Here is a 21,087-nt window from a genome sequence, read left to right as displayed (position 1 = left end):
TCAGAGACGGGCTTCCCTCGTGGTTCAGTACTAAAGAATCTGCCTGCCAAGCAGGAAACTCGGGTTCGATCTCTGGTCTGGGAAGAGTCCCCAGAGAAGGAAATGGCAACCCACTACAGTGTTCCTGCCTGGGAAATCCCACGGACAGGGGAGCCTGGTGGGCTACAGGTCATGGGTTCGCAGAAGACTCAGACACAACAGCGACCGCACAGCAGCAGCAGCAGCCATCAGAAACAGCCCTGAGGACAGTGGCTCGGGCGCGACGGTCACTCTCCACACCCTCTTTGCAGCCAGGATGGTGGGCCACTGACACGAACTGTGATTGACTAAAACAGGGCCGAGCAGGTCCTTTGACAAACACCACTCCCTCGGGTACCGTGGGGCCTGTGAGCCCCTGGCATCTGACGCGTTTGCTGAACCAGAACGAACTTGAGCCAAGAGGACTGAAGAAACACTGAGACTCTCGCTGCACAGTTTCAACCCTGAGAGCACCGGCAAGGGGCCAGGAGGCAGTCGGCCACACGGAACAGGCTGCTACCAGCAGCAGAGGCTTCAGACCAGCCACCAGATTAAGGGGCCACGGAGCAAAAAGCCTCAGACCCCGAAACACTGGCCAGGTTAGAGACGGAGATCAGCCCTGAGCGTGCTTCCATGTGGAGTCACGCTGGGGAATTTTCAGTCACACACATGCAGATACAAACATACACATTTGCATTTTATATAGGTGCACAATACGCTATTTTTAAAATGTACAAATTTATATATGTATTACATGTATAATTTAAATGTATATATAGATATATAAACGGGTATAGCTTTAGTAACCTGCAGTGGTGATTCCAGTGAATGAAAACAAAAGCAATATTCAACCCAAGAAATTGCTTTGACTTGCAAAAGGTTTAACATAATGTATTGTCCAGTGGTTCTAAAACCTAGCTGTTTATTAGAATCAGTAATCATTTTTAAACTATACATTCCTAAGTCACACCCAAGACCATTAGTATCTGAATCTCTGAGGCTAAAGCTCAGGAATGTGTATATTCAAAAAACAAAGAAAACACAAAACAGCAGCTTGATCACTTATGTTGTGGAACCGCTAGTTTTCAAATATAAACATGTCTGCCTTGGCCCCAAAGGACAGTGTTGGCATCAGAGTGCAAGATAGATATCATTTGTAGGCTGTCTCGTAGTAGAAGCATCTTTAAAGCCAGTAATAACAAGAAACTAATTCACTAAGTAATGGTTCTCTCCTCAAATGGGCCATTATCCAAGTAAAAGTGAAATGTAATCAAAGAAACATAGTCTTCATGTGTGAACTAGCAGCTTCTACTTCATCAAGAAAGTAACCCAAACTGGGCTCCTTCTGCCCCCAAAACACCGGGTGAGGTGTCTTCGGTGATGGAGTCCTGCTTATTAATATCTTCACTGGAAGAGTTGCCCATATTAGCGAAGTCCACCTTAACCTTTAATATAATTCTGTGGAAAGAAAGAGTGCAGTGTTGGGGCCTGAGAGTGGATTAGAATCCTGCTGCAATGCTTGCTAGCTGTGTGCGTTACTTTAAGTTTGTGTTACTTCAAGTTTCCGAGCTTCAGATTCTCTGTGTCTGTAATGGGGTGACAGTGCCCAGCATTTGTGGTTACTCTGAGGACTGGAGAACACAACATCTGTAGAGCACTGCACTTAGTCGATCATCAATAATAGCGACTGCTGCTCTTTTTATTAAAATAATCTGCCAAGTCCCAATTGCATAGACTGTCATCACTGTGGTTGACTGGGAGAATGTTTTTTTGGGATTTTATAAAAACCTGTCTAGACCCATGGAAAAGAAAATCAAATCATTCTCTCCACTAGCTTTGTGCTAGTTTTTTGTATTTCCTTTTCTGGAGGAGGAAGATACTCAAGGGGGTAATTATCATGAATCTTAGTATTTAACAAAATATCCCTTAGATGAATCTCTCATCAGAGCTTGACATTTATGATAGAAATTAAATCCAGATTGCTGACTCCAGTTCAGTTCTTCAAGGATATTTTAAGCAAGCACAACTTGCTTTGATGAAATGGGACATTCATCACAAATACGGCCTTTGTGGAGTCGCTGAGTCGGGTCCGACTCTTTGCAACCCCATGGGGACTATAGTCGGCCAGGCTCCTCTGTCCATGGAATTCTCCAGGCAAGAGAATACTGGAGTGGGTAGCCATTCCCTTCTCCAAGGAGTCTTCCCAGTCCAGGGATGGAACCCAGGTCTCCTGCATTGCAGGCAGATTCTTTACCGTCTGAACCAACAGGGAAGTCCTTGCACACATCCAATCCACATAAAAAGGAAACACGGTCCAAGGATCCTTTCAACATAGACTCCAAGAAAATTAAACAATAAGAACTTGCTTTTTCTTTAGACTTTCTTTTTTTTTTTTTTGGCAGTTCATTAAAATCTTCTCAGTTACCTTGATAATGTCAAGGACAGGCATTATAAAATACTGTACTGTCCTGACTCATTGGCTCTACACTGAAACTAGTGAATACTCATACCAGCTAGAGTTGAATTTTTACATAGAAATCCCTTATATGAAGGGCTTCCCAGGTGGCGCTAGTGGTAAAGAACCTGCCTGCCAATGCAGGACACCTGAGTTGTGGGTTCGATTCCTGGGACGGGAAGATCCCCTGGAGGAGGGCACGGCAAACCACTCCAATATTCTTGTGTAGAGAATCCCATGGACAGAGGAGCCTGGCGAGCTACAGTCCATGGGGTCACAAAGAGTCAGATACAACTGAAGCGACTTAGCATGTCCTTATTTGAATCAATTTCCACAATAGCTCTGTGGACTCGAATATTATTTTTCCCACTCAGATGAGGAAAGGGAGCCTTGAACACTTTGAGTGACTGGCTCCGTGTCCCATGGTTAGAGTTCAAACTCAGGTCTGGCTAAGTGTCCAAGTCTCTGATATTTACCACGGGGCCATCCTGCTTCTCCTAACCACAAGTTCAGCAGAATTCATATGCAGAACTTTAAAACAGTATTTCCTCTTTCACAGATGGAACGGGAAGCCTGTGGTTATGGCGTGAAAACAGGAGGTGCAGGGAGTGGTAACCTGGAGTAAGGGAAGCATTCCAAGTTTAGTTTTACTTGGAATTCTAAGACGAATACCCTTGGAGGAATACCAGGGAGGAATTACTACTATCTTCCAGGTGCCATAAAATATGTATCTCCCGGTCATTTGTATTTCTTGTCTCTCGGCCTTTTTATAAAACCATAGTAAGAATTGGGAAAAAAAATATTTTTTTAAAGTTTCTATTTGGAGTGGCTGACAGACAGCTGGTGGTCTTGGATATAAGTGAGCCTCAGAACTAGAAAAAAGGTAGTTTTTCCTTTCTTTCCTTTTCAGTTCATATACTTATCATCCACGTCTTTCCTGTTTTTCCTGGTTCCTCTTAGGACCGCTTGGATGACCAGGGTGGGGGCAGAGATGTCCAGCCTACATCAGAGGAGCCTAAAGACCGCGGGGTGGGCCCTGGGGTCACAGACATCAAGCAGAGAGGAGGAACGAGGCAGAAGGGAGAGGGCAAGACGAACAGGGAAAAGAAGAAAGGATGAGGGTGCTGTCGGCTGCAATGATGCAGGATAAAAACCGACGCCCGCGCCCACCCGGCTGCTCAGCCTGCTTGCGCACTGCTGCTTTACACGGCGGGGTCTTGCACTGAGCCAGAGGCTGAGGCTGCTTCAGGGAACAAGTCCAGCTTCTGCTGGCCTTGCTTATGGCCTGAGGCCCAGGGTTGAATATGAGCTGCCTCTACGAGTCCATGATTCCCCTTGGGAAAAGCCAGAATGAGCTAGAAATTTTAGAAAGAAAACATGTTTCCTGTTTAAAGAGATGTTTAATCCTCTCTTTGTTTTCTGCTAAACTCCCCTCCTTGCAGACTAAATGGAAGGGTAACATTGGCCCTGGCTCCAGGTGAGGGACGCTGGCCTTTCCCTAAGCTAATAAGCAGGGCACTGATCACAGTTTGGGGCTGTGAATTCTTAACTCTCAGTAAGACAAGGATTTTTTAAAAGAAGGATGACCAGTAAGGGACAGCCCATCACTTGACTATCAGAAGAAATGGGGCATGGTAATGATGCGAAGAGCTGACTCACTAGAAAAGGGCCTGAGGCTGGGAAAGATTGAAGGCGAGAGGAGAAGCTGGCGACAGAGGATGAACGGACATGAGACTGAGCAAACTCAGGAGATGCTGAAGGACAGGGAAGCCTGGCGTGCTGCACTTCACGGGGTTGTAGAGTCGAACACGACTGAGTGACGGAACAACAAGGAATAAATGAGTGACTTCAGTGTTTGGTGGTGCTGTTTCGTCGTTAAATCATGCCCGACTCTTTGAGACCCCATGGACTGTAGCCTGCCAAGCCCCTCTCTCCATGGGATTTCCCAGGCAAGAATATTCCCAGGCAAGAATACTAGAGTGGGTTGTCATTTCTTTCTTCAGGGGATCGTCCCAACCCAGGGATCAAACCCGTGTTGCCTGCACTGGCACATAGACTTTTTCACCACTGAGCCACCAGAGAAGCCCGACGAGTGATTTCAGTGCTTGGCGTAACGACAAAACAACCGCCTTCCCGATTTCCTGGAAAACGCTTTCCAGGAGAGGCTCCTCGGGCGTCTCGGCAGGAAGTCTCTTCACCCCGTGTGTCTGCTCTCAGACAGCTCTGTGCCACGGTTGCCACTGCCATTATTACCATAGTCATCATTATTGCTTTCCTTCTGAGTGCAACTGTGCCTCAGGCACAACAGGGATGAAAGTGAAGTCACTCAGTCGCCTCCGACTCTGTGCGACCCCGTGGCCTGCAGCCCACCAGGCTCCTCGGTCCATGGGATTCTCCAGGCAGGAACACTGGGGGTCACCAGTTCCCGCTCCAGGGGATCTTCCTGGCAGAACCATGTCTTCTGTTTCCCCTGTGTTGCAGGCAGATTCTGAACCAGTGAGCCACCAGGGAAGCCCACATGACACACAGCAGGTACTAAATTAAGCTATGAGTTCAACTAATATCTTATTAAACAAGATATTAAGATAATGAAAATATGTATATGCAGTCCCTCCCTCAAGCTGAGTAGGCATTCCAGGAGATACTACTACATATTATTATGTGTTAATGATGCCCCGAGAGCTGTACACTGGAATAGTATTACCTTCAAATATCTTTCCTAAAGCAACTGGGATAGGGTTGGCACAATTTTTTTAACATTAAATTTTTAATGAGTTAAATTTTTCTTTAACTCGTTTAAAGAATGAGTGTCCTCTGGAAACCATTTTAAAAACACAATTCCCTTCCCATCCACAAATTTTTCAAAATAGGCATTAGAGGCAGATTGAGAGCAGGAGGAGAAGGGGACACCAGAGGCTGAGATGGTTGGATGGCGTCACCGACTCAATAGACATGAGTTTGAGTGAACTCCGGGAGTTGGTGATGGACAGGGAGGCCTGGCGTGCTGCTATTCATGGGGTTGCAAAGAGTCAGACACAACTGAGCGACTGAACTGAGCTGAAAGTTTTACCTTAAAATTGAGGGAGAGAGGGAAATAAAATCTATGTACAGATATATTAACACTTTATTAGGCCTTAAGACTTTTTATCCTATAGAATGAAACATGTTTGGAAGAATGGCAACATATTTATCAAAAAATCTGTGTTGGCGTAGTGCTTTTAAAAGAATCCCAGACTCAAATGATCTGGACACTAACCCAATATGTTTGCTCTGGAAGAACTTTTCCAAGACTAGACTCTGCATAGATAAATCAAGGAAACTCACTGAACCAAACCTTTAGAACTGCTGTTTTCAGAGCTTCAGAGTTTTCAGGAATCATGAAGGAACCTAGGTGTGTAACCACACAGGATCTTAGTCTAAGCCCTTTGCCAAAACATATAAATACTTTTAGACACTCCTTCCACATGTCCAAGACACCTACATAAATCTCACTTCTAGAGAAAGCCTCTTTTTAGATACATTCACCTGGACGTGCTTTACCGACTAATCCCATTTGATGGATGGAGATTGAACTGAGATTTTAAGCAAATGAAAGTTGAATGTGAAACCAAAAAAAAAAACCTAACATGGAAGGAGTTTAAATTCCCACACCTGCACCCCTATAGAAAACATTTATTTCCTTATCCTTGAGCAGCATAGCTAAAGGCAACCTGGTCTGAATAGAGAACTACGTCCTCCAGCTAATCATTTGCTACCCTAGTGGGTTAGCTGTCCCCTACGATATCAGCGAATGTCGCTGAACGTGCTGTCCTTTACTGGACTGGATCTAAGTGGAGGCCACTGTATATAATCCAGTCTTAAGAAAAACTGTGCAGCTGCCAGTGACCTTTTGAGGAAGATCAGTCTCTCTCTGTCGCTGAAAATGTAATAACTTTCTATTGCCTTCCTGTAAAAGCTCAAAATCCTTGGTCCGAAAAAAAGAAGCGATGACGTCAGTGAATTTGTGTTTACATCTTCGGTGCCATCTCTTGGCAAGCTCCCCACACCAAGGCATGTGCACACACGTGTACACTTGTGTGCACACACAGACACACATACAGACAGAGCACTGTCATCTCCAGCCACATTGAACCACGCGCAGGAACGGAGATGCCCACCTTCTCGTCCACTCCACCCCTCCACACGCCACGCATGCTGTTCTCTCTGCTTGCAATGGCTTCCCCGTCCTTCCTGGCTGATTTCTCTCCCTCAGTTGAAAACCAGTCTATGTGGTGCTGCCTCCGGGAAGCCTTCCTTCCCCAACCCTCCAGGTCTGGCTTGGTTATCTATTCCTGTGCCCTATGGGGCTCTGTAAATTCTCCCATGATAGCATGTTTCTTATTTGGTTCTGTTTCCCCCATTAAGCTCTAAACTCTTTGAGGACAAAAACCCTCAAACCTGGCTCAGTGAAGACATGTTGACCAAACACACTCTGGATGTTAAGTCAGCCCTCAACCACCCTATACATTCTTTTATTGCCGTGCACTTGAACAATTCCAGGAAGTGACTACTGATGTGTGCTAAAGAAATGGAGACTATTACAGATAGTCACCATCATTAAATTCCAGTTCTTACGGTTCTTGATTTCCTTTAGGTTTGTACCTTAAGAATTTGAAACAACCGGAAAATCTGTTAGACCAACGCCCACAATTCAGTGCAAATTGCATTCAGCTTCTGGGAACATTCAGCAAGAGGTGTGGCCGATTTGAGGAGGTCTGCTGAAAGTTTCTAGGTTTTGAGGAAAGTTATGGATATGGAAGAACACCAGTTAAGGTAAACAGATGCAGGATTGGTAGAACGTAGATAGATGGGAGAAAAAATAAGGAAAAACAAAACAAAACACGTGGTTTGACTTCCCTGCACAGAGCCTGCCAGCAGCAGAGAGAGACCTGGTGAGAAGTGTACTGTGCTAACGGGCAATCTTGGGCTCGTCTTACCCTCTGGCCCGGGGAGCCGTCGCGTCCTGGTGAACCAACACTGCCCGGGACACCCTAGACAGAGCAAAGACAGGACGGTGTCAGAATCGCGGAAACCAATCACCCTCTCAGCCAGCTGCCCCGGAATAAGTCAAGGCCTCCAAACAAACCTGAAACCCTACGGGTGAAGCCCAGAGCTTATTCACCGGAAGGAAAGCAAATGTCCCCCACCGGAGTTCACCCACCGGGGTTCACCCGGGGCAGCGTCAGGAGGACCCTCGGGTGGGGGCCAAAGGTCAATGAATACAGGCTGCTGGTCCTCAGCATGGAAACCGTTCACTGCCAAGATCACAGCGGACTTCAGAAGCTACGGTCTTTTTTCTTGGTAAAGCTCTAGACTGAGAGCAATGGAGTAAAAAAATAAAAATAGTACCTGTGGGCCAGGCAATCCGATCTCTCCTTTCTCTCCTTTTTCACCTGGCATTCCCTGGACATCCGAAAGGACACGGGGGTTAAGTTCACAAAAGGAAACTGGTAAGTCCTTAGTCTCTTCTTTTCCTCTGCTGGCTGACTCTTAACATTTTCAACATTAAATTGTTTCTACACTAACATCCAAATACAGCATATTTCACTTTTCACATAAGCTACACAACTTAGGTAAGCATGCTTACAGAGTAGAATGTTTATATTTCAGAATAGTTTAAACACAGTGCATACAATCTGATTTAGTTAAGCTTATATTGTAAATACATGAGCAGAGTCTTGAATATTTCAGTATTATTTATAGCTTAGATGTTAAAACTTACATCTATATATACTTTTGTTTTGTTTGGCTAGAAACTTATAAAAAGGCAAAAGCAAGCACAGTACCTGACCTGTAGCAAGACCTCAACGAATTCTTAGTGTTAATTGTAATTATACAAACTGGCATGTTAAATAAGAATAATTCATTCATGTGTAAATGACTCTGGAAATGAAGACATCTGAGCTAGGGACACACAATCATATGCACAGGAAGATTTGCTAAAACTGTATTTCAATCATTTATACTAAAACTGTACTTAAAAATGTATATAATGGCGCAAATACTAATTACAGAGACTGGTTTTATTCCTTAAATCTAGATTCCTCTACTAAGTTAAATGAAAATCAGTGAATGGAACTGAATTTGCTTTCAATGGTACAAACAGCTCATGTGGCTGTAAAGAGCATATCGTCTATAATGTTAAACTCATCGCAGCCCACTTTGATGGCCTGTCGAGATAAAGACCTAAATAAATGGCTTTGTGGTTGTAGCTCCACGATTACTACAAATACCAAATGAAAAACTTAAGTCATATAACATCTGTCCCTTTCCAGGTTTATCATACCCACTAAGGACTTGGTCAAATAAGAAAAAGGAGCCGTATGTGTCAAGCCTTGCTTTCTTTTCCAGACAAATCACCTGTGGCTGTACCTACTCCCTGGGCACGTACATAAACGTACAGGCCCCGTTTACTGAGTGCAAAGCTGGCTTATGAATGAGCTCTCGATCATCATGCTCATTTCCCAGTCCTTACTTTCAGGGGCTGGAAGAGGCTGTGGATCATTACTAGGGGTGGAAGACAAAAGCTCATTCTCTATAACTCATGGGGAAGTGAGAACAACAAAACCCGCCCCAACGCTGACACACAACTCACAGGCATCCCTTGAATGGAGAGACCGCTTGGTCCCTGGGGCCCCGGGGGGCCCTGAGGTCCAGGAGGGCCCGTTTCACCCCGAGGGCCATCTGGTCCCTGGAAGGCAAGAAGATCACGCCAAAGGTAAGTCAGACCCCCTGGAACCCAGAAATATCTACTACCCGATGTTCCTGCTGAGCGCGTTTATCTTCTACTTCATTAACTTTCCTCAGACATAAAACACTCACAGGACAACGAGACACGAAGCCTCAGAGGACTCGCCTCCCAGGCCTAGAGTCATCAGCGAGCCAGGAGAGAAAACACAGTAGCTGCTGCAACTGTATTTATAGTGGTTTCCATAAATAAGAACGCTGTGCCAACAATGTGAGGAATTAGACCCCCCACACTGCATCACAAATCTGAAAGATGTAAGCGGTACAAGACCACCCTCTTGGCCTTCGAAGGTTCCCACCATCCAGCCAAACGACATTCCCTTCCTTCGTTACTGTGAACTGTCATCTCTGGGGCGCTGCTCTGCATTTATCGAAGATATTGTGGAACGTACTCTCATACGTGGAGCAAGTAAGATCCATCGCCTCTGCCGGAGAAAACGTGCCACAATCGCAAAAAGTAAAACAGAACAACAAAGAAGACCTCGTGTGGTCTGAGTGTGGAGCTGGGTGGTACCCGATCCATTCTCTCCAGCCTTCTTTCACTGACTCCCCCTCGGCCTCTTCCCATTCTCTCTTAGCTTGTTCCACTTGTCTCCAATTTTCTACTAAAAAAAAGCTGCAGTGTTCTCTCCTCCATGAATAAATGCTGTGCGGATTTAATAAGTGATCATGTTGAAGCAGTAAGTCAAGCAAGATGGCTGGGGACGACGCAGAGCATCACGGTGAAGGTGAGACAGGCGGAAGAGCGTCACGGTGAAGGTGAGACAGGCGGAAGAGCGTCACGGTGAAGGTGAGACAGGCGGAAGAGCGTCACGGTGAAGGTGAGACAGGCGGAAGAGCGATCAGAGGCCTGAAGCCAAGGAGCTGGGGCTGACTCTCAAGGCAGTCGCGCACGACTGCAGGGCTTAAGGGTGTGATGTGCTCCAGTGTAACTCTAAAGAAACGAATCCGGGGCAGATATGAAGACTCAATCCAAAACATCAGGCCCCTGGAGCCAGAAATAGAGACGAGGGGTGGGGCCTGAACTCGCTTAGGCTGGGCGCCTGCCACCCCTTAGGTGCCTTTGTGCGAAGCAGGGAAACGTGTTCCTGGACGGGGATCGGCAGGGCGTGCTCCTTTGAGTCGCGGCCTCTGTACGGGGTACAGACTGAACCACCCCGCTTGGTGGCCTTGGGCAGTGAGAAGGGAAGACAGGGCTGTGTGTCTGACGGCGCGTGGTGGGAGGGAAGGAGAGGAGTCTAAAACCTGAACAATGCCCTGGAGGACCGCAGCCTGGCTGTGATTCAGCGCTCCCCCTAAGACGCATCTTTGTTGCAGACAGGAAAGAGGAGAGCAAGAGCAAGAGCCGCATAAGCAACCAAAGCGCCCGGAGCACTGACACTCCGTCTCAGACCCAGAAACCTTGTCACTGAGTTAGGGCGTTTCTTCTGATGAAAACACACAAGCTTTTAAGAATAAGGGGAAAGGCTTCAACACAACTTCCATTAAAATACAAGAAGCTTTACAACGTTACGTGGCAGCCTGGATGGGAAGGGAGTTTCGGGGAGAATGGATATATGGATATGTATGGCTGAGTCCCTTTGCTGTCCACCCGAAACTATCACAGCGTTACTAATCGGCTATACTCCAATATAAAATTTTTAAAAATTTAAAAATATATAAGGAGCTTTAGATTGCCAAGGGTAACTATTGCTTAACTCCAAAAGTATACCATGCCTGGGGATGAGAGAGAGAGTCTTACCTTTAGGCCCGGGTCACCTCTCTGGCCTTTCGGTCCTCGGAGTCCTGGGCCCCCCTGGCAGAAAGACATTAAGTGTTAGCACAAAGACAAATATGAAAGCAATATAGCGTATTCGTTTCCCTTAATAATATGGATTATGTAATTCTTATTTGGTACAAAGGCCAACACGTTGTGTAATGATATGTTCACTATGTTCCTCAACTGAGGTCTGTCCCCCAGATTCACCTCTTCTTGTTAATGGTTTCAGAGCTTGAGCAAACTTTCTATGCTAAATCCCTTTAAATTAAAAAAAAAAACAAAAAGCTACAGAATCTTTTGATTGCGTGTGTAAGATCACTGCTATTAATACTGCAAATAATAAAAAATATACTGTTAACCTAAAATTATACGCATGTCTTATACCATGACTTTGAGATTAAATTATTTAATTAGACTGTATTATATTACATTGTAAAAAGCATATAAAATAGTAACAATTTAGTTCTTTTTATTTATATCATAAAAAGCTATTCAGTGCCTCTGAAATGTCAGTTATTTGCATTTTCCTCTTAAAACTTCTGTCGCATTAATGCACTCCCTGTACTATCATTTAGTAGTATTTTCTTTGTACATATATGCACATAATACATAACACAGTAAATATGTGTATATGTGTGTATACAGTCTTTGCAAACATATTCTTTGTATATGTGTGCATAACATATACGTAAATATACTCTGAATATTTTTTACTTGGCTCTTACTTCACTTAAATCTGCTTCAAAAGCAAATATTATATACTATAGCAGATGGAAAAACATATTACTTACTAAGAATGTGAGGCAGACCTGAAAATACACTATAAATAACGTCACTAAACTTGGCCAGATTTTGTCCCTGGTGCCGACTGTGAGCAAAGCCTTTGCTCTATTAAAAGAGGGCGTGAGTAAGGGTTAGGAGGGTCACATGGGTACCGGTCTAAGAATATGCTTTCACTTGAGTAGAAGGATGACAAGATCATTGAAAATGGAGTGGCTTTCTCACTGGATGAGTCCATTTGACCTCCGGCTGTGTCCGTGACCACTGATGATCCTTCTGTTACCATCAGCCCTTGCCTCCCTTGGGAAAAGACTGGATCAGGCGACAGTCAAGGCCTCCTCCAGTTCGTCTGAAGCACTTACACTCACTGCCAGCACCAGTCAGCTGCTTATCTTCCAGATTTTTAGCATACAGTAATCAAATCATTATTTAACTTATATGCAGAGTACATCATGAGAAATGCTGGGCTGGATGAAGCACAAGCTGGAATCAAGATTGCCAAGAGAAATATCAATAACCTCAGATATGCAGATGACACCACCCTTACGGCAGAAAGTGAAGAGAACTAAGGAGCCTCTTGATGAAAGTGAAAGAGGAGAGTGAAAAAGTTGGCTTAAAGCTCAACATTCAGAAAACGAAGATCATGGCATCCAGTCCCATCACTTCATGGGAAATGGGGAAACAGGGGAAACAGTGGCTGATTTTATTTTTCTGGGCTCCAAAATCACCACAGATGGTGACTGCAGCCATGAAATTAAAAGACACTTACTCCTTGGAAGGAAAGCTATGACCAACCTAGACAGGATATTGAAAGCAGAGACATTACTTTGCCAACAAAGGTCCATCTAGTCAAGGCTATGGTTTTTCTAGTAGTCATGTATGGATGTGAGAGTTGGACTATAAAGAAAGCTGAGTGCCGAAGAACTGATGCTTTTGAACTGTGGTGTTGGAGAAGACTCTTGAGAGTCCCTTGAACTCCAAAGGGATACAACCAGTCCATCCTCAAGGAGATCAGTCCTGGGTGTTCATTGGAAGGACTGATGCTGAAGCTGAAACTCCAATACTTGGGCCACCTGATGGGAAGAACTGACTCATTGGAAAATACCCTGATGCTGGGAAAGACTGAAGGTGGGAGAACAAGGGGATGACAGAGGATGAGATGGTTGGATGGCATCACCAACTCAATGGAGGTGAGTTTGAATAAACTCCAGGAGTTGGTGATGCACAGGGTGCTGCAGTTCATGGGGTCACAAAGAGTCGGACACGACTGATTGACTGAACTGAACTGAACTGAATCAAATCATACTTTATGTAAGTGCACACGTCTCTACAGGAAATATTACCTGTAGTGTCTCCGGTATTATTTGACATATATAGATTACATATATGACACACCACTTTTCATATATTTCTGAGTTAACTTAATATGTTTTTCCATAACATGACATATAGATCTAACTTACTGTAAATGAGTTGCATAGTTGTCTGAACAATGAGATAATTTGTTTAACCATTCTTTCATTATTGGAAATGTAGGGCATTTCCCCTACAATTTGTTACTGTCTAAACAATACTACAATCACCATCGTTATACATGCCCTAAGTACAAATTTTAATATTCAAGTACAAATTTTAATATTTAAGATCTCAACGAGGAGAATTTTAAGTGAAATGTAACAGAGAGGCAGATACATTGTCAAACTGCTGTGAAAACACGGCACCACTTTATTCATCTGTTAGGAGCTGATGAAGGGAGTCTCTGTTTCTCTAGATTTTAGTCAGCACTTGATATTTTCAAGCTTTACATTTTTATGAAGCTGGTAAAAATAATATCTTGCTCCTATTTTAATTTTTATTTCCCTTAAGACTCCTATGATTGAGCATCTTTTCATAACGCTTGTCCATTTGCATTTTATCTCAATACAACTACCAATTCACATTCTTCACCCAGTTTCCTATTGGGTTACATGTCGTCTTCTCTTTAATGTGCAGAAACTCTTCATATATTTGGATACCACATCCTTAACTGTTACAGATGATGCAAATGTTTTCCCCAACTGTGGCAGACACTGTTGGTTGATTACCAAAGCTTCTTTTCTGACTTCCTTCTCCATTTCACTTTTCCTGCTATAAAGACAGAGATTTGCTTGCCCAGCCTCCAAGGAATGGGTATACTAACTGGTTTGAGCCAATATGATCAAGAAGCTGTAAGTCTAAAGAAAGCAAATTTGGAAGCTGGAACAAGCTTGGGTCTTGATAAAGTTGTTGAGCAGCCATATTTGCTTGGGACCATCTACCTCTAGGTCTTTTGCTGAGCAAATTATGAATGTTCAAGCATCCCAATGATCTACATCAATGCATTCATCAAGTTTTCTGTTCCTTGCAAGAAGCCTAGTGTGTTCCAATTAACATACTCATTCTGGGACACCTCTTTAATTGTGTTTGTTCATCTTAAATAATTGTCTTTTAGTTGAAGGTTTTGTCCAAATGTGACAATTTGGCTCACAGATACCTGAGGTACTAGGTCTACAAAATCCAGGAAACTTTTTATACTTCTAACTTATTTTCCACCTGATACCTAACCTTCATCATGGAGTGGGTGACAAGAATTCAGCAAATGTTTGTGGATGTGAACTTTCATCCTTTTAGTAAGAAAGGGTGAGGTGAGGCAAAAGGAATATGGCTCTTTCATCCATGGTGTCCTGTGGCTTTTCTGGAGTTTTACTGGCACCTATCACTGGGTAAATTCTTGAATAAGGAAACAGTTGCAACTATGTTAAATCATCAGACAGGCTTATTGCATACACTGGGGGATTTGTTGCTTTTATTGCTTAGTCGCTAAGTCATGTCCAACTCTTTTCGACCCCATGGAAGAAGCTTGCCAGGCTCCTCTGTCCATGGGATTTCTCAGGCAAGAACACTGGAGTGGGTTGCCCTTTCCTTCTCCAGGGGATCTTCCTGACCGAGGGATTGAACCCATGTCTCCTTCATTCAGGCAGATTCTTTATCACCGAGCTACCTTGGAAGCCATACTGTTTCGGTCACTGTTTCTTCAATAGTTTATTATGCTTGAAAACGCCAATGGCTTTTCTCGTTTGGCTCTTCCTTCCCCGCAAGTCAGAGCTCAGCCCTGCTTTCCTGCTTCTCGGCTGCTGCTTTCCTCACTCTTAGGTCACACATAAATATTTTATAACTTGTTCCAGCAGCATTGCCGATGAAGAAAACTTGAAAAGCCTCCAGCTAGAAAAGCTTATTAATGCTGTTTAAAATAAAATAAAGGCTGTTCTAATTAAGAATTGAACCCTTAAGCACCATAATGAAAAGGAAACAAAGCACCAGAGCGAAGGCATCTCTGAGGCTGCCCTGAGGGAGGGCAGGGGGATGGCTGAGGTTTCTGGAAAGCGGCGTCACACAGCCCACGCAAGGCAGTGAGAGGGTGCTGGGCTCCGTGAGGAGCAGGCGTGGCAGAACATGGGTGTGACTGAAAGCGGAGGAGCTCGAAAGGCAGCAATGTGAGTGAGCTAGAACAGCCACAAAAAGTCTCACCAGCAGGTGGAAAAGCAAGACTTTTTTCCACTTTAGCTATAGGAGGAGTAAATGTCTCCACTAAGAAATACTACCCAGAAACTGATTCTCATACAATTGAGGGACCAGAATTTACTGGGTTTCAGCAGGTTTGTACGGCCAGGATATTAACAGAAGCAGACACATACGCTCTCTCAAAAAATACAGCTCAAACATGGGGTCAAAATATTCCCAGAAAGTTTCAAGTAATGCAAACTCAAATATACAACCCCCAAAATAAAAAAGACATGTGGAAACAACACAGCATGAATAAAACTACCAACAAAGCAAATGGAAGAATCAAGACCACATATACTACAGATGCTGAGATGATCAGATAAAGAATGTAAATCATACTAAAATATTTAAAGAAAAAAGTTTTGAAAATGTTACAAAAGAAGAAGAGGTTATACAAATGACCAGAAGGTTTGAAATGGAACCAAACATAACTTCTAGAGAAACTAAATATGATAATCACAATCCAAAACACCATGCCTAGGTTAAGCAGCGTATTAAACAGAGCTAAACACACAGTACATCAGAAAGTAATGTTGAGGATATTACACAGAGGAAAGCCTGGCAACACAAACAGGAAATAAATTAGAGGTTAAAAAGAGAGTAGAAAGAGGTTAAAAGGACATGAGAGTAAAATCAGAAAGTATAATGCACATCTAGCTGGCGTTTCAGAAAAAGAGATGATCAGAGAGAGGGAATGTTTAAAGAGAAAATGACTGAGAAAACTCCAAAATGTATAAGAAACATTGGTATTCAAATTCATAAAGCCCTCAACGTTCCAAGACTACAAAACAATAGCATCAAAATGTACTGTGGTGAAACTTCTGATCATTAATGACAAAAGGATCCTAAAAGAAACTAATGGAGAAAATATTTCTCACAGAAAAATGACAGTTAATTCAACTGGCAGCTGACTTCTCTGTAACAACAATGGAAGCGATGACATTGTAACAGCATCTACAAAGCGCTCAGAGGAAATAACTGGTAGTCTAGCACCGCACTCCCAGTTTCTTAGTTTGGAAAGCTGTCTGACTGTTTTCATGGAGGTCAATGGTAACACTTAAGCAAGGTAGGAGATTTATTATTCTCTCATATTAAAACCCGAGCTGTTGCGGCGCAGTCGAGTGGCTTTATCGCCCAAGGCAGCGTGAAGCCGTTGGTGCCTCCCTCTTCCTGCTGTGCTGTGCCCAGCGGCATTGCTGCCACCGTGAACCCACGACCTCACGCTCAAAGGAGGGCATTCGGTTTCCATTTAAGAGCAACGCCCAGGCTGCGTGCATACACCTTCTCTCTCCCTGGCCAGAACTTAGTCACAAGGTCATCTTTATTTGCATAATTGCTAAGAAATCAAGTCTCAAGCTGAATGGCCATGAAGCCGGCCATGTACGCAGGGGAGTATCTTCTATTAAAAGAGAAGCAGTAGCAATGATTCAGGGGAAATGAGTAACCTTTGTAACAACTATCAAATAACACTTAAGGTCAAATGAGGCAAGACTTACTGGTGGGCCCGCTGGTCCCAGAGCCGCTTTATTGATTTCTGAACAGGAGCAGGCATGCGGGAGCTCTGGGCAGGCCTCCTCATCCCTCTGCAGAGAAAAACAAATAGTATGACTATTAACAAGATGGTCTATACAAACGACTTTATGACTCAAAGGAAACATTTGGAGACACTTCAAAAAAAATCCTGCAGTGAGCATTAGTCTAGAAAAGCAGAGAATATTCCCTTCTGACCACAAAATCTTTTCTTTAAAGAAGCAATGAATGGGTGTCTAGCAAGGCGTTAATCAACGCCGTTATCAAAGGATGTTGACAAAACCAGCTTGGGAATCCAGGTGAAGCAAGAAAGGCAGAAGTGGAGGTGCAAAACCAAAGATTCTGGTTGCCATTTAATTCAGCTGGGTAAGTGGTACTCCGTGAACTAAAGGTCCTGAAAACTTCCTTAGTGTTACAACACTTTTTTCCATTTCAAAGGATAAAAGAAAACTTGTAGCAACAGTCCATCAAAACACCCGCTTCCACACTAAAACCAAGAGCCAGAAGAAAAGAAAACAGTGGTTAAACACATGATGCACACCTGCAGCAATGTTAGCTGCTGCTCACACTCTGTGGCTGACACACGCCTGCAGCAATGTTAGCTGCTGCTCACACTCTGTGGCTGACACACGCCTGCAGCAATGTTAGCTGCTGCTCACACTCTGTGGCTGACACACGCCTGCAGCAATGTTAGCTGCTGCTCACACTCTGTGGCTGACACACACCTGCAGCAATGTTAACTGCTGCTCACATTCTGTGGCTGAATGTGAGAATAACACCACAGCACCAACCTAAAGCTTTGTGATAAGAGCTCATCTCCTCTTGGAGAATTCTGATGCCAGGTGACACCACAAGATAGATGATTTAGGTCAGACTGAATATGCCTGAATGAGTTACCGGCGTTTAAAGGAAGACAGGGCACCTGGTAAGCACTACTGAATGATTCGTGAATATCCCATTTGGAGCAACAGCCAAAAAAGTCTGCCCTAGGATGAAAAACTAGAAAGGTTCAACGGTCCCTTTGGATAGAGAAAGTGAGCTTCGTCTTCTAAGATCTTGGGGAAAGGTACTGTTAGGGCTGAACAGAGGACAGATGGTAATTAAATTGTCAAGTTGAAAATACTTTCAGGCTCTGAAATATTCACAACAGAAATCCAAAAGAGTCTGAGCAAAGAGCCTTTATATGCTTTTCTCCAAATGTTGGACAATATCCAAAAGTTTCAGCTCATTGCAGGAAAGGAAAACCCTGCTAAACGTATCTGGCTTGATACCTTGGGCAGCTTGAATGAGATAGACTTAAGAATCCTGAAAGATCCTCCAAGCAGGCTGACAGCAGGCCTCCTGTGACCAGAGACTGCCTAATGGTTTTGCCACTGCTGCTGGCTGTATCTCCATCTGAGTCTTTCTACCACAGGACTTGCACACCTTCAGTGACAGAAAGAAAAAGAACAGCTCGGAGAGGGCAGGGATCTGCCTAGGCGACATGGTGATTACACTCTGCTTGATGCAGGGTATTTCTGGGTGCTTCCTTACAATCCCCACTCTACCTGCCCTTATGCACAGCATCATAGTGTCTCTGCTTTAATTCCTCACCATAGTTTAATGGAAACTTATTTTGGTGAAAAAAAGAGTCACTCCCTTCTCAAACAAAGTCACCACGCATACATGGCCTGCAGCAGATGACATGAGCTGATGTAAGGTCTTAAAAAAAGAAATTTTTTAGACTTGAGGAAGTCTTCCCCGTGACCATGACCAGGTTGAATTCTTAAGACATGACTTCTGTCCAAACATAACAGGGTCAACATTTCAGCTCACTGGTCCTAAAGATCCTTAGGTACGAACAATCCATTTTTAAATACACAGTCATCCACCCTGGTGAGTTACATTTGGTATTTATAATGTGAAAAGGTTTATTTTTCTAGCAGCTTTGCCTAAGTTAAATAGATTATGACTATGGTTCCCAGATTGTGTGGAAAGAAGGCCTGGGGCATTACAGGAAATTCACAGGGGCATTCTGAGTTTTTTTTTAAAAAGTCAAGAGACACAGCAAAATTCAGTACCCACTGGACTTTGTATACACAACCAGCTCAAGGTATAATAGGTCACAATTTCAACACTAGAAGGGACTTCCCTGAAGTCCAGTGGTTAAGACTCCACGTTTCCACAGCAGGGGGCCATGGCCCAGGTCGGGAAACTGAGATCCCAAAGACAAAAAAAAGAACAACTTGGTAAATTTGTTTTATCAGCACTTGCTATGAAGGAAAGCAAATACCACGGGGAAAATCACCGTGGAAAGGAAGGGAAGGTGGGGCCTTCCCTGCTGGCCCAGAGGCTGAGATTCTGAGACCCCAGTGCAGGGGCCAGTCGGACCCTCACCAGGGAGCGGGGTCCCCCCTGCAACTAAAGGGCCCCCGTGCTGCAGATAAGACCTGGCACAAACACATAAATAAATGCTTTAGTTAAAAAAGGAAGAAGCCAGGGTGGTGATGTCCAATCAGACTCTGAGACCTGAGAAGTGCGTTCTCAGCAGGCACACACATCCCAGTAGTGAGTAGTTCTGGTTTTTCAAAAGTACGTGTATCATCTTACAATTCTGATTTATATATTAATATATTGTTGGTTCATACAGCAGAGTTTTTAAGATACGAACACTTATGAAGACGATTGGACCTAATGACCTCATATATGGAATTACTAGATATTTCTTTTGGCTCTGGGGTACCATGAAAAAAAATTACTGCAACACCAAAGGATTCATGAACCACGGAATTTGGGAACATCTGGACCCTACATAAGTGGCACCCCGTGTAGCTGGGCAGTTCCCACTGCGTGTGTCCGTGTGTCTGCTGATTCCAGATATGCCTCCTTCTTAACTGCTTTTTAATTTTCATCAGCAGCATCATAATGAGTTATCTGTGACATGAATTTTGTGAAATAGCATTTCATTTTCAGCACTGCAATTAAATATAACTTTAGAAAGTTTCAGCAAAGAACAGAATTAGTGAAAGAAGAATTCTTACCAGGGCAGGAAGTTCACAGCATTTGTCTTTATTGGCCCAGGATGTGGAACAAACAATATCAAACATCTGTAACTGGAACTGCAATTTAAAAAGAAAATTGTCATTCAATAAAAGATATATACAATATATACAATGTTCAATAAAAGATACATTGTGTGTATAATTTATAATGATTTCACAGTACACATTACATGGTGCTGTTAGTCGCTCAGTCCTGTCTGTCTTTGTGACCCATGGACTGCAGCCCATCAGGCTCCTCTGTCCATGGGATTCTCCAGGCGAGAGCACTGGAGTGGGATGCCATGCCCTTCTCCAGGGGGTCTTCCCCACCCAGGGATCAATCCTGACTCTCCTGCACTGCAAGCAGATCCTTTACCATCTGAGCCACCTTACATAATAAAACACCAACACATTTATAACATAATATTACAGTGAATAAATGTGAAAAGTCATTCCTCAAACACACAGTGATTTAAGACTTCTGTCAGTGGTTACTCCTTCCACCATCCAAACTGCCTTACTCATCACAATTCTTCCTCCCATCTCTACGTAAAAACACTTAGAGCCTCTGGTGAAATCCTCCCTGTGGCCCACCACAGTTAGTCCAAGTGCCTCCGTGACCCCACCAGGCTCTAGACATCTCTTACAGCCCATCGCCCGCCATCCAGTACACTTATTTATATTTCCCCTCAGAGTGGGCACTCATCAAAGCCATAGCACCTTCGTGCCCCCATCGTAATGAGTGACATGCAGGGACTTCCCTGGAGGCCCAGGCTTGGGACGTGGAACTTCACTTCAGGGGCCAGAGGTTCAATCCGTGGTTGCGGAACTAAGTCATATGCCTTGTGGCATGGCAAAAAAAAAAGGGGGGGGGGCATGTAGTAGATATTCATGGAGGCTTGTTGAATTATTTCTGACTTCCATCATTCAAGCATACATTTGACCACTTTTTCTTTAGTGTATAATGCAAGCCAGATACCATATAGACCTTTAGGATATAAAAATGAGCAAAACCAGCTTTTTGCCCACAAAGCATTTACAGGGAGTAAGAGACTGACACATAAACACTGTTTACGACGTGCTGAGTGTCATGACAGACTCACATGTGGCACTGTGAGATCCGTGCTGTGCATTTTCATTCAGGCCATCGATCATGC

At 43.8% G+C, this 21,087-nt stretch overlaps 1 protein-coding gene across 10 annotated transcripts in view; it reads right to left on the bottom strand.

Annotated features, from left to right (window-relative positions):
- Nucleotides 1-21,087, bottom strand: part of COL14A1 (collagen type XIV alpha 1 chain) — a 232,915-nt gene that overhangs the window by 55,253 nt on the left and 156,575 nt on the right. For all 10 annotated transcript variants that reach the window (XR_003038138.2, XR_001501879.2, XR_003038139.2 and 7 more), the window contains exons 35-40: nucleotides 19,931-20,008; nucleotides 16,877-16,963; nucleotides 11,001-11,054; nucleotides 9,108-9,203; nucleotides 7,862-7,915; nucleotides 7,450-7,503 (exon numbers count right to left, since the gene is read on the bottom strand). Coding sequence is in view for 6 of the 10 variants with exons in the window: in XM_059874511.1 (XP_059730494.1) it covers nucleotides 7,450-7,503; nucleotides 7,862-7,915; nucleotides 9,108-9,203; nucleotides 11,001-11,054; nucleotides 16,877-16,963; nucleotides 19,931-20,008 (423 nt within the window). In the remaining 4 variants the exon portion in view is untranslated. The remainder of the gene's footprint in view (nucleotides 1-7,449; nucleotides 7,504-7,861; nucleotides 7,916-9,107; nucleotides 9,204-11,000; nucleotides 11,055-16,876; nucleotides 16,964-19,930; nucleotides 20,009-21,087) is intronic.

The sequence above is a fragment of the Bos taurus genome, chromosome 14 (genome assembly GCF_002263795.3).
Source record: "Bos taurus isolate L1 Dominette 01449 registration number 42190680 breed Hereford chromosome 14, ARS-UCD2.0, whole genome shotgun sequence".
Lineage (NCBI taxonomy): Eukaryota > Metazoa > Chordata > Mammalia > Artiodactyla > Bovidae > Bos > Bos taurus.
This window is presented reverse-complemented; position numbering and strand designations above follow the sequence as displayed.